The sequence below is a fragment of the Trachypithecus francoisi genome, unplaced genomic scaffold (genome assembly GCF_009764315.1).
Source record: "Trachypithecus francoisi isolate TF-2019V2 unplaced genomic scaffold, Tfra_2.0 Lachesis_group16, whole genome shotgun sequence".
In the NCBI taxonomy this organism is placed as follows: Eukaryota; Metazoa; Chordata; class Mammalia; order Primates; family Cercopithecidae; genus Trachypithecus; species Trachypithecus francoisi.
In genome coordinates, this window is record NW_022681461.1 from 88418255 (window position 1) to 88432172 (window position 13918).

A 13918-nucleotide genomic window follows, 5' to 3' on the forward strand; every position below is an offset into this window, starting at 1 on the left:
GGTCCCAAATTTGCTAGTCTCTTATTTTGATAAAGGCTACAAGTACCAAATATCCTTATCCTTGAAAATAAGGGCATCTAGGCCCCTGGCTTCTTTTTATGTTTATCTATGCATGTACTATAGAAAACTTGGAAACTATACTTACAGAGAAGAAAATAAGAATTTCCATCTAAGGCTTTTTTAAAGGGCCAAGCACTGTTCATGTTTTGTTGTCTGTCCCTCCAATCTTTTCTCTACACACATATGGGATTTTCTTAAGTCTCAGATAGTGAGAAGCATCATCTCATTAGTAAGAGCTTTTCAGGAGGGAGGGAGGGGGAACCCACAACATCAAATATTCATGTCAATTATAAGAGATATTTCACATGTAGAAGTGAAAAAAATATAATACCTAGGAAATGTTACAGTTAAAAATACTTCTCAAAAGTGGGATAGTATAACCTGCTTTTTAGTTAACAATATATTATAGACATATTTCCATGTCTTTGAATAATCTTGTACAATATATATTCCTTGAAGATATTCTACAAAAATGAAAATATGTTTTCTTTTTCTGTGCATAAAGACAATACATATTCATGTAGCAAATTCATGCAATGCAAAAAAGTATAAATAAGAAAATAAAAGCCAGCCAAAATCCCATTACTTAGACGGACTACTGTTAACATTTTTGTGAATATTTTCTAAGCTATTACTCTGTGAATGAAGGTGCATATATATAATATATAATTTTATATAAATGGAATTCTATAAATGATACTGTAAAATACATTTTTAATTTTCACTAAGCAGTGGGTCACAGAGATTGCTCAAAGTTAGTAAGTTGGATCTACTTCATTTTTAAAGGCTGCATCATATTTTATTGTATGGATTGGAGAATAATTTACTCACTTGGTCGCCTACTAATGGACATTTAGATTACTTTCAGTTGTTTACTTTTTTTTTGTTTTTTGTTTTTTTTTTTTTTTTTTGAGACGGAGTCTCGCTCTGTCGCCCGGGCTGGAGTGCAGTGGCCGGATCTCAGCTCACTGCAAGCTCCGCCTCCCGGGTTTACGCCATTCTCCTGCCTCAGCCTCCCGAGTAGCTGGGACTACAGGCGCCCGCCACCTCGCCCGGCTAGTTTTTTGTATTTTTTAGTAGAGACAGGGTTTCACCGTGTTAGCCAGGATGGTCTCGATCTCCTGACCTCGTGATCCGCCCGCCTCGGCCTCCCAAAGTGCTGGGATTACAGGCTTGAGCCACCGTGCCCGGCCTCAGTTGTTTACTATTATACATAACATCGTTGAATACATTTAGCTCCTTGGAATAAATTCCTAGAAGTGCAATTCCTGAATCAGAGTGTACACAGTTCGAACTGGTATACACGTAGCCAAGTTGCCCTTCAAAGGCTGCTACTTTATGCTCCCATTAGCAGTGTACAAGACTTTCCCTCACTCTTGCCTAAACTAGGTATTATCTTTGAAAAATTGTTGTCAATTAGTTTTCAACAAGGGTGCCAAGACAGTTCAATGAGGGAAGGAATAGGCTTTTCAACATGATGTGTGACAATTGGCTGTCCACAAGCAAGAGAATGAAGTTGGACATCATTTACAAAAATTAATTCAAAATGGATCATACACCTAGATATAAGAATTAAAACTATAAGACTCAGAAGAAAAAGTAGGATGACCTTGGATTAGGCAAAGTTTTTTTTAGATAGGACACCAAAAAGAAAAATAGATTAATTGGACTTCATGAAAATTTAAAATTTTGTGTTTCAAGTGACTCCATCAGGAAACTGAAAAGACAATGCATAGGATGGGAGAAAATACTTGCAAATCATATATCTGATAAGACACTTGTCGCACCAGGGATTTGAACCTCGCTTAGGAGGTTTGGTGATCCATCTTCTGAGTATCGCCGGGATTTTGAATCGCGATGCTCATCCCCTCCCTAGAGGAGCTGGACTCCCTCAAGTACAGTGACCTGCAGAACTTAGCCAAGAGTCTGGGTCTCCGGGCCAACCTGTGGGCAGACAAGTTGTTAAAAGCCTTGAAAGGCCACGTTAAACATGAGGCAAGAAAAGAAAATGAGAATCAGGATGAAAGTCAAACTTCTGCATCCTCTTGTGATGAGACTGAGATACAGATGAGCAACCAGGAACAAGCTGAGAGAGAGCCAACTGGCCATGTCACCAAAACAAGGAGAAGGCGCAGGACTGTCCGTGTGGACCCTGACTCGCAAATCATTCAGAGATAAAAATAAGTAATCCCACTGAATTCCAGAATCATGAAAAGCAGGAAAACCAGGATCTCAGAGCTACTGCAAATGTTCCTTCTCCACCAGATGAGCACCAAGGAGCTGAGAATGCTGTTTCCTCAGGTAACAAAGATTCAAAGGCACCTTCAAAAAGAAAGAAATCTGTCTACACAGATGAGTCATCCAAACCTGGAAAAAATAAAAGAACTGCAATCACTACTCCTACTCCAAACTTTAAGAAGCTTCATGAAGCTCATTTTAAGGAAATGGAGTCCATCGATCAATATATTGAGAGAAAAAAGAAACATTTTGAAGAACACAATTCCATGAATGATCTGAAGCAGCATCCCATCAATAAGGGAGGGGTCAGGACTCCAGTACCTCCAAGAGGAAGACTCTCTGTGGCTTCTACTCCTGTCGGCCAACGACACTCGCAAGGCCGGTCTTGTGGCCCTGCAAGTCAGAGTACCTTGGGTCTGAAGGGGTCACTCAAGCGCTCTGCTATCTCTGCAGCTAAAACAGGTGTCAGGTTTTCAGCTGCTACTAAATATAATGAGCATAAGCGTTCACTAACCAAGACTCCAGCCAGAAAGTCTGCACATGTGACCGTGTCTGGGGGCACCCCAAAAGTTATTACCCCATTCAAGTTGACAACTGAGGCAACGCAGACTCCAGTCTCCAATAACAAACCAGTGTTTGATCTTAAAGCAAGTTTGTCTCGTCTCCTCAACTATGAACCACACAAAGGAAAGCTAAAACCATGGGGGCAATCTAAAGAAAATAATTATCTAAATCAACATATCAACAGAATTAACTTCTACAAGAAAACTTACAAACAACCCCATCTCCAGACAAAGGAAGAGCAATGGAAGAAACGCGAGCAAGAACGAAAGGAGAAGAAAGCAAAGGTTTTAGGAATGCGAAGGGGCCTCATTTTGGCTGAAGATTAATAATTTTTTAACATCTTGTAAATATTCCTGTATTCTGAACTTTTTTCCTTTTGTAAATTTTTTTTTATGTCTTCCCCATTTTAGTCACGAGATCTTTTTCTGCTAACTTCATATTCTATGTAGTGTCCATGTATGTAGTATCCGTGGGTTCTTCATGTGCTACAATCTCTGAAAAGACATTATCACCTTAAAGCTCACATTCTTTGGGATAGTTTTTACTTAAGTCCCTATACAATTCAGGTATCTAATGAGACACATCCTAAAATTCTGTTCCTAGATTTTTAATGTTAAGTTTCCCCTGCTGGTTCTAATATTAATAGAACCGCAGTCTTCTGCTAGCCTATAGCATTTATCTAATGGCAGCTAGTTATACAAGCTTCAGGAGAATTTAAACAATAACAAGAATAGGGTAAGCTGGGATAGAAAGGCCACCTTTTCAGTCTCTATAGAATATAGTAACCTTTATGAAACGGGGCCATATGATTTGGTTATGACATCAATATTTTACCTAGGTGAAATTGTTTAGGCTTGTGCACCTTTGTTCAAATAGCCTCATGTAATTGCCATCTGTCACTCACTATATTTGCATAAATAAAACTCCACAACTCATTCTAAAAAAAAAAAAAAAAAAAGACACTTGTCTTCAGACGTATAAAGAACTATTGCAGGCTGGGCACGGGGACTTACACCTGTAATCCCAGTACTTTGGGAGGCTGAGGCAGGCAGATCAGTTGAGGTCAGGAGTTCAAGACCAGTCTGGCCAACATGGTGAAACCCTGTCTCTACTAAAAATACAAAAATTAGCTGGGTGTGGTGGCAGGTGCCTGTGAAGCTGAGGCGGGAAAATTGCTTGAACCCAGGAGTCGGAGGTTGCAGTGAGCCAAGATTGCACCACTGCACTCCAACCTGGGCAACAGAGTGAGACTCCATCTTAAAAAACAATGGGCAAAGGATTTGAATATACAGTTCTCCAAAGAAGATATACACATGGCCAATAAGCATATGAAAAAATGCTCAACATCGTCATTAGGGAAATGTAAAACCACAATGACATACAATCTCACACCCTTGAGCATTGCTGGTGAGAATGTAAAATGGTGCAACCTCTTTAGATCTTGGCTCACTGTAACTGCCAGCTCCCGGGTTCAAGTGATTCTCCTGCCTCACCCTCCCGAGTAGCTGGGATTATAGGCGCCCGCCATCATGCGTGGCTATTTTTTTGTGTGTGTGTTTTTGTAGAGAGGGAGTTTCACCCTGTTGGCCAGGCTGGTCTTGAACTGACCTCATGATCCACCTGCCTCAGCCTCCCAAAGTGCTGGGATTACAGGCATGAGCCACCGCGCCTGGCCAACAACCTCTTTGGAAAACAATTTTGAAGTTGTTTTGTTTACAATGTCAGGTTCATAGAAAAAGAAAAAGTTAGACATGGAATTACATATGAGCCAGCAATTTCACTCCTAGGTATATACCCAAGAAAATAAAAATGTATGTCCACACAAAATTTGCACGTGAATGTTTATTGCAGCATTAGTCTTAATAGGCATACAATGGAAACGACCCAAATATCCATTAGCAATGAATGAATAAACAAAATATGGTTATCCATACAATAGAATATTATTTGGCCATGAAAAGGAATGAACATAGGTAAACCTTAATAACTTTATGCTAAGTGCATTATGCTAATGCACAGACATGAAGGCCACGTACTGTGTGGTTCCGTTTATGTAAAATGTCCAGAATAGGTAGAGAGAGACAAAGCAGATTTGTGGTTACCAGAGGTTTGGGGGAGAGAGGATGCAGAGTGACTGCTAACAGGTCTGGGGTTTCTTTCTGGAGTGATGAAAACATTCCAGAATTAGATTGTGGTGATGGTTTGGTTGTACAACTTTGTAAGTACCACTGAATTGTACACTTAAAAAAAATTAAACATATTGCTACCATATGACCCAGCAATTCTACTCCTAGGCAAATATCCAAAAGAATTGAAAACATAAATCTACACAAAAACTTGTAAAGGAATGTTCATAGCAGCATGATTTATAATACCTCCAAAGTAGAAATAACCCAAATCCATCAACTAGTAAATGCATAAACAAAATATGGTGTATCTGTGTGGTAGGCAAAATCATGGCCCCCAAGGGACTTTGCAGATGTGATTAAGGACCTTGAGATGGGGAGATTATCCTGGATTATTTGCATAGGCCAGTGTGATCACAAGGTGCCTAAAAGTTGAAGAGGAAGATGAAAGAAGAAAAAAGGAAATTCTGACTACGAAAAAGGAGGCCACAGCGATGTGGTGTGAGAAGGACTTGAATGCTGGCCTTTAAGGTGGAGGAAGGGAGCCATAAACCCAGGAATGTGGATGGCATCTACAAAGTGGAAAAGGGAAGGAAAAAGAATCTCCCTTGGAGCCTCCAAAAAGGAACACAGCTCTGACAACACCTTGGTTTTAGCCCAATAATACCTACTTCAGGTTCCTAACCTACAGAACTGTAAGGTAATAAATTTGTGTTTTAAGCTACTAAATTTGTGGTAATTTGTGGCCGGGTGCGGTGGCTCATGCTTGTAATCCCAGCACTTTGGGAGGCCGAGGCAATCAGATCACGAGGTCAGGAGATCGAGACCACGGTGAAACACTGTCTCTACTAAAAATACAAAAAATTAGCCAGGCGTGGTGGCGGGCGCCTGTAGTCCCAGCTACTCAGAGAGGCTGAGGCAGGAGAATGGCGTGAACCTGAGAGGCGGAGCTTGCAGTGAGCAGAGATCATGTCACTGCACTCCAGCCTGGGCGACAGAGCGAGACTCTGTCTCAAAAAAAATAAAAAATAAATATAAAAATTTGTAGTAATTTGTTATAGCAGCAAATGGGAAACAGATATATCCATATAATGGAATACTATTTGGCCATAAAAAGGAATTAAATTCTGATACATGCTACAACATTGATGAACTTTGAAAATATGCTAACTGAAACGAACCAGACATAAAAGGCCACATAGTGTGTGATTCCACCTAGATGTAATGTCTAAAATAGGCAAAACTTGGCTGGGCACAGTGGCTCATGCCTGTAATCCCAGCACTTTCGGAGGCTGAGGCGGGCGGATTGCCTGAGGTCAGGAGTTCGAGACCAGTTTGGCTAATGTGGTGAAACCCTGTCTCTACTAAAAATATTTTCAAAAAAAACTAGCCGGACGTGGTGGTGTGCACCTGTAATCCCAGCTACTTGGGAGGCTGCAGCATGGGAATTGTTGTACCATGGAGGTGGAGGTTGCAGTGAGCTAATATCGCGCCACTGCACTCCAGCCTGGGCGACAGAGTGAGACTCCCTCTCAAGAAAAAAAAAGGCAGGCCGGGCGCGGTGGCTCACGCCTGTAATCCCTGCACTTTGGGAGGCCAAGGCGGGCGGATCACGAGGTCAGGAGATGGAGACCATCCTGGCTAACACGGTGAAACCCCGTCTCTACTAAAAATACAAAAAATTAGCCGGGCGCGGTGGCGGGCGCCTGTAGTCCCAGCTACTCGGGAGGCTGAGGCAGGAGAATGGCATGAACCCGGGAGGCGGAGTTTGCAGTGAGCCGAGATCTGGCCACTGCACTCCAGCCTGGGCGACAAAGTGAGACTCTGCCTCAAAAAAAAAAAAAAAAAAAAAAGAAAAGAAAAGAAAAAAGAAAAAAAAAGGCAAACCCATAGAGACAGATTAGTGGTTGCCAAGGACTGGGCGTTATGGGGAGTGACTGCTAATGAGTATGGGGCTTCTTTTTTGGGGAAGGGAAATGCTCTGGAATTTGTACTTCTTTATATAACAAATAAAGCTAAATACTTTTTCAGATATTTTTAAGCCATGTGTACTTTATAAGTTGCATGTTTGTGTCTTATTGGTGTTTTAAAATTATTTAACGGCCGGGCGCGGTGGCTCAAGCCTGTAATCCCAGCACTTTGGGTGGCCGAGACGGGCGGATCACGAGGTCAGGAGATCGAGACCATCCTGGCTAACCCGGTGAAACCCGGTCTCTACTAAAAAAAAAATACAAAAAACTAGCCGGGCGAGGTGGCGGGCGCCTGTAATCCCAGCTACTCGGGAGGCTGAGGCAGGAGAATGGCGTAAACTCGGGAGGCGGAGCTTGCAGTGAGCTGAGATCCAGCCACTGCTCTCCAGCCTGAGCCACAGAGCGAGACTCCGTCTCAAAAAAATAAAAAATAATAAAAATAAAAAAAATTATTTAACAAGTGCTCTTATATATTAAGAATGTTAACCCATAGTCTAACATATACATGTCGAAACTATTTTTCCCAGTTTTTTTGTGTGTGCTTTTTAAATGTTTATAGGATAGAGATATATCTCCATGTATAGGTGTAAACACACACACACACACACATACATATGCCACACACATACGGGGGAGATGAAGAAAAATTTTAAATTTTTATTTAGGATCAAACCAATCTTTATGGTTAATGCTTTTATGTCATGATTAGAAAGACCTTTCTCACTCCAAGATTATATCAGTATTCACCTATATTTTCTTCTGGTACTTCTGGTTTCATTTTTTATGTGAAATCTTTCATCTACTCGGACTTTTTTTTTTTTTTTTTTTTGAGACAGGAGTCTCACTCTGTTGTCCAGGCTGGAGAGTAATGGTGCGATCTCAGCTCACTGCAACCTCTGCCTCCGAGGTTCAAGTGATTCTCTGGCCTCAGCTTCCTGAGTAGCTGGGATTACAGGCACCCATCATCATGCCCAGCTAATTTTTTTGTATTTTTGTAGAGATGGGGTTTCACCATGTTGCCTAGGCTCGTCTTGAACTCCTGACCTCAGGTGATCCGCCCACCTCAGCCTCCCAAAGTGTTGGGATTACAGGCGTGAGCTACTGCACCCAGCCGTCTCGGACTTTTAATGTATGGTTTGAAGTAAAGATCTAATTTTCTTTTTTTTTTTTTTTTTTTTTTTTTTTTTTTTTTTTTTGAGACGGAGTCTCGCTCTGTCGCCCAGGCTGGAGTGCAGTGGCCGGATCTCAGCTCACTGCAAGCTCCGCCTCCCGGGTTTACGCCATTCTCTCGCCTCAGCCTCCCGAGTAGCTGGGACTACAGGCGCCCGCCATCTCGCCCGGCTAATTTTTTGTATTTTTTTTTTTTTTTAGTAGAGACGGGGTTTCACCGTGTTAGCCAGGATGGTCTCGATCTCCTGACCTCGTGATCCGCCCGTCTCGGCCTCCCAAAGTGCTGGGATTACAGGCTTGAGCCACCGCGCCCGGCCAAGATCTAATTTTCTTTATTTTAATGGCTAGCTGTTATTCCAATACCATTTCTTAAATAACCATCTTTCCCCCAATGAACATGAAATGTGATCTTTATAACATACTAAATCCTTACATATTCGTGAGTCTCTCTCTCTCTCTCTCTCTCCCTCTCTCTTTCTCTTTCTCTCTTGAGACTAGTCTCACTCTGTTACCCAGGCTGGAGTGTAGTGCTGCAGTCTTGGCTCATTGCAACCTATGCCTCCCTGGTTCAAGCGATTCTCCTGCCTCAGCCTCCCGAGTAGCTGGGATTATAGGTACATGCCACCATGCCCAGCTAATTTTTGTATTTTTAGTAGAGATGAGGTTTCACCATATTGGCCAGGCTGGTCCCTAACTCCTGACCTGAAGTGATCCACCCACCTCAGCCTCCAAAGTGTTGGGATTACAGGCGTGAGCTACTGCACCCAGCCGTCTCGGACTTTTAATGTATGGTTTGAAGTAAAGATCTAATTTTCTTTTTTTTTTTTTTTTTTTTTTTTTTTTTTTTTTGAGACGGAGTCTCGCTCTGTCGCCCAGGCTGGAGTGCAGTGGCCGGATCTCAGCTCACTGCAAGCTCCGCCTCCCGGGTTTACGCCATTCTCTCGCCTCAGCCTCCCGAGTAGCTGGGACTACAGGCGCCCGCCATCTCGCCCGGCTAATTTTTTGTATTTTTTTTTTTTTTAGTAGAGACGGGGTTTCACCGTGTTAGCCAGGATGGTCTCGATCTCCTGACCTCGTGATCCGCCCGTCTCGGCCTCCCAAAGTGCTGGGATTACAGGCTTGAGCCACCGCGCCCGGCCAAGATCTAATTTTCTTTATTTTAATGGCTAGCTGTTATTCCAATACCATTTCTTAAATAACCATCTTTCCCCCAATGAACATGAAATGTGATCTTTATAACATACTAAATCCTTACATATTCGTGAGTCTCTCTCTCTCTCTCTCTCTCCCTCTCTCTTTCTCTTTCTCTCTTGAGACTAGTCTCACTCTGTTACCCAGGCTGGAGTGTAGTGCTGCAGTCTTGGCTCATTGCAACCTATGCCTCCCTGGTTCAAGCGATTCTCCTGCCTCAGCCTCCCGAGTAGCTGGGATTATAGGTACATGCCACCATGCCCAGCTAATTTTTGTATTTTTAGTAGAGATGAGGTTTCACCATATTGGCCAGGCTGGTCCCTAACTCCTGACCTGAAGTGATCCACCCACCTCAGCCTCCCAAAGTGCTGAGATTACAGGTGTGAGCCATGACGCCCAGCTCTAAGTCTATTTCTGAACCTCCTTCTCTGTTCGTTAATTTTTCTGTCTGTGGCCTTACCAGTACCTCTGGGAGAGTTTAGAAAATGCTAAGCCAGTGGACAAATGGCAGAAGAGCAGAAATTTACTTTCTGGGGAAACAGGCTCATAGAGGCGCTGGGCTCAGGGACACCAGGCACAGATGAGGGTGGCTGTGGATTCCCCAGGCCCATTTCTTATCTCTCTTTCTGCAAAAGAACAAACTATCAGCCAAGATGTAGAAAGGTATCAGAAGGATTTCTAGTTAGTCATGGTAAATTGATATGCTTATCTTCATACCCTCCCAAATCACTAAAAGGATTTAAAGATAGAATTGAGGAAATTTGCCCAGAAAGTAGCATAAAAATATAAAGAAATATACTAAAGGAAGAATACGTATAAAACTAGAGACTTGGTCCAGGAGGTCCAACATCTGACTAATCAGAGTTCAAGAAAGATGGAAAAGACAGAATGGAGGGGATGAACTGGAAGTCTACATCCTAAATGGCGAGCTACTCCTCCAACTCCCCTTTTCCCAGCTGACTCCAGAATGCTAATGGCTAATCTCCAGAGGCAGGAGACTGGAAGAGTCTTTTCTGGGGGAAAGTGACTGGTTTAAGAAAAAATAAGATAAACACGTTTGGTTTTTTTTTTTTTTTGGCTATCATATTTTTAATTTCCAAGGGCTCTGTCTTATTTTAATGTTCATTTTCATAACATGCTGTTTTTATTCCATTAATGTAACATATTTTAGCATCTTTTTTTTCTTTCAAGCATATGGAGCTCAGGTGAAAATATTTTAACATCTTTAAATACATACACATATGTATTTATGTATGTAAACATATATACATAAATATATGTATACATAAATATATTTATGAACATATATTTATATCTAACATATGTACATTAAATATATATATTTAAGTTTTCATTTTTTGAGGGACACGGTCTTGCTTTGACCCAGGCTATAGTGCAGTGGCAGGATCATAGCTAACTGCAGCCTCAAACTCTTAGGCTCAAGCAATCCTCGTGCTTCAGCCTTCCAAGTAGCCACCACGCCTGGCTAATTTTTTTTATTTTTAACTTTTTTGTAGAGACAAAGTCTCACTATGTTGCCCAGGCTGGTTTTTCCCAGGCTGGTCTCTTAAATCCTGGCCTCAGGTGATCTTCACACCTCAGCCTCCCAAAGCTCTGGATTTAGAGGCAGGAGCTACCATGCCTGGCCCCTTAAGTTTTATTCTAATCTCTGAATTGTCTCCATTTTCAGGTTTCTATTTATTTGTTTATTTTTGAGACAGAGTTTTTGCTCTTGTCACCCACGCTGGAATGCAGTGATACCATCTCGGTTCACTGCAACCTCTGCCTCCCAGGTTCAAGCAATTCTCCTGCCTCAGCCCCCCAAGTAGCTGGGATTATAGGTGCCCGCCACCACGCCCGGCTAATTTTTTTGTATTTTTGGTAGAGACGGGGTTTCACCATTTTGGCCGGGCTGGTCTTGAACTCGAAATCGACCTCAGACGATCTACCTGCCTTGGCCTCCCAAAGTGCTGGGATTATAAGCATGAGCCACTGCGCTCAGCCTCCAGGTTTCTTTTTGTAACACAGAGTTCTGGCTTTCATTGTAGAGTCTTTCCTGAGTATATGATCATCCTTAAATATCATTTATATTTATGAGAGAGGCACTAAAAAGTGCTTCTGTGGGAACTCTGTGTCCACTGGTTGGTCTTAAAGACTAGTGGACATTCCCCCAGGGTGATCAGGAAGCAGGTTCCTTGAGGAACCCCCAAATGTCAGTATTTTTAGTACCGATAGCTGTAAATAATGAAATTATCAAACAATAATACAACGCAATTCCTTTGGGATTCCAGATCGAAATAGCCCACCAAGACATATCATAATGAAGTTGCAGAAAACTAGAAATCCTAAAAGTGTCCTAAGAGGGGAAAAAAAATTCATAATCCAAGGACTAGAATTCAAAATGGCATGAGCCTTCTCAATAGAACACCGGAAACTAGAAGACAGTGGAGCAACTGACATCGTCTTCAAAATTGTGAAGAAAGTTATCATCTTAGAACTTCTGCAGCCAAATTATCATTCAAGAGTAAGCATAGAATAAAGACATTTTCATACATTCAGGGTGTAAGACTATTGACCCTCCATGCATCCCTTTTCCCTGCTCCTGGAGAATACACTCCAATAATGTTAGCTGTACAGCTGGCCCGGAAAGCAATTCCGTGCAGGCGGGAACCAGAGGACAGAAGGTTCTTGGGGTGGCCGGAGGTGGGGTGGTGTGGGGATGTCAGGAAATAACAATCAAGGGTACCACCTGCGTAACCATACTGAGAAGAGAAAGGAGTTTTACAGTTCTGACGGATGTAGCAAATTAAGCCAAAGGAAGACAAAAGGAGGTTATTCTTAATGCCAGGAAAATTTAAAAGTTGTATAAAAATATGTAATTATAGTATGTTATATGTAGGTCTTAAAATCACCTGTAAACACCACAGAGTCACATTCACATAAGTAACCACTACTGAAAGGAGGGGGAGTCAGAAGTGTGTGAGAGTAAGGATGAAGAGAGGGAGTCTTATTTTTCATAGTAGGAAGTCAATAGTTAATGGCAAAAATTTTTAAAAATAATAATATAGTCATAGTATTTATATAAAAGGAGGTAAACAGCAGAAGCAACCGCTAAAAGAACAGTCTCTGGAGCACTGTCTGTGGAGAATGACAAGTGAGGTGGGAAGGGATAAGGCAGAGGCCTGCCGTTTTTGGTAACAGACTTTGTTTTTGTTGTTGTTGTTGTTTGTTTGTTTTGAGATGGAGTCTCACTCTGTCACCCAGGCTGGAGTGCAGTGGCACAATCTCAGCTCACTGCAACCTCTGCCTCCTGGGCTCAAGCAATCCTCCCACCTCAGCCTCCCCGGTAGCTGGGATTACAGGCATGCGCCACCATGCCTGGCTGAGTTTTTTTTTTTTTTTTTTTTTTTTTTTGAGACAGAGTCTAGCTCTGTCGCCCAGGCTGGAGTGTAGTGGCCGGATCCCAGCTCACTGCAAGCTCCGCCTCCCGGGTTTACGCCATTCTCCTGCCTCAGCCTCCTGAGTAGCTGGGACTACAGGCGCCTGCCACCTCGCCCAGTTAGTTTTTTTGTATTTTTTAGTAGACACGGGGTTTCACCGCGTTAGTTAGAGGTCAGGTCTCGATCTCCTGACCTTGTGATCCGACCGTCTCTGCCTCCCAAAGTGCTGGGATTACAGGCTTGAGCCACTGTGCCCGGCCTGAGTTTTATATTTTTAGTAGAGGCTGGGTTTCACCGTGTTGGTGAGGCTGGTCTTGAACTCCTGACCTCAAGTGATCCACCCGCCTCGGCCTCCCAAAGTGCTAGGAGTGAGTTACAAGTGTGAGCCACTGCGCCTCCAGACTTTGGAGTAGTTCTATTTGATGTTTAAAACTCTGCCCATGAATTACTCTGAAACAAATGAGATTTATGTTGAAAAAGCAAGCAAGCTGGCAGAGGAGCATCCTGACCTTGGGTGTAGGTGCTGGGAAAAGGTGCTCTGCCTCCTCAGCGATCTGTTCCCATCAGGCTAATGTCCCAGAGGGGCAGAGGACAGATGGTGTGGGAGCAGCCAAGGGCATTCTTTCCTTTTCACAGGCATCCACTCATAAAATTCAGGTGAGTGTAATGTGTGCTCTAAATTGGGTCAGTTTTTCTTAATGCAGCTGCAGCATGCACATTAGAAAAACAGAGAACAGAAATGCTGCCAAGACTCTGGCATCAGATTTCTTTCAGACTTTTTATGGTGTTGGGGATTCCTAATTTTCCATTTTCTTCAGATTTTTTTTAGTAAGGAACTGAGAAAGAGTAGGAGTCTACTAGGAAGCCTCTGTTTTTTTACCAACATCTGGGCTTTTTAAATTATTTTTTTTGAGACTGGGTCTCGCTCTGTTGCCCAGCCTGTAATAAAGTGGCATGATCACTGCAACCTCGAACTCCTGGACTCAAGCAATCCTCCCACCTCAGCCTCCCAAGTAGCTGGGACTACAGGTGCATGCCACCACGCCTGGCCAATATTATTATTATTATTATTATTTTGTAGAGATGGGGGTCTCCCTATGTTACCCAGGCTGGTCTTGAACTTCTGGGCTCAAGCAACCCTCCTGGCTCGACCACCAAA

The 13918-nt window shown here is 42.6% G+C and overlaps 1 protein-coding gene across 1 annotated transcript; it reads left to right on the plus strand.

The window, feature by feature from the left end:
• Window positions 1-1852: 1852 nt before the first annotated feature.
• On the plus strand, window positions 1853-3797 carry LOC117098943 (nucleolar and spindle-associated protein 1-like). Its single transcript, XM_033238020.1, is given in 2 exon segments — window positions 1853-2218; window positions 2221-3797. Coding segments are annotated over 2 exon segments (1269 nt in total). The 5' UTR covers window positions 1853-1917; the 3' UTR covers window positions 3189-3797.
• The last annotated feature ends 10121 nt before the right edge of the window (window positions 3798-13918 follow it).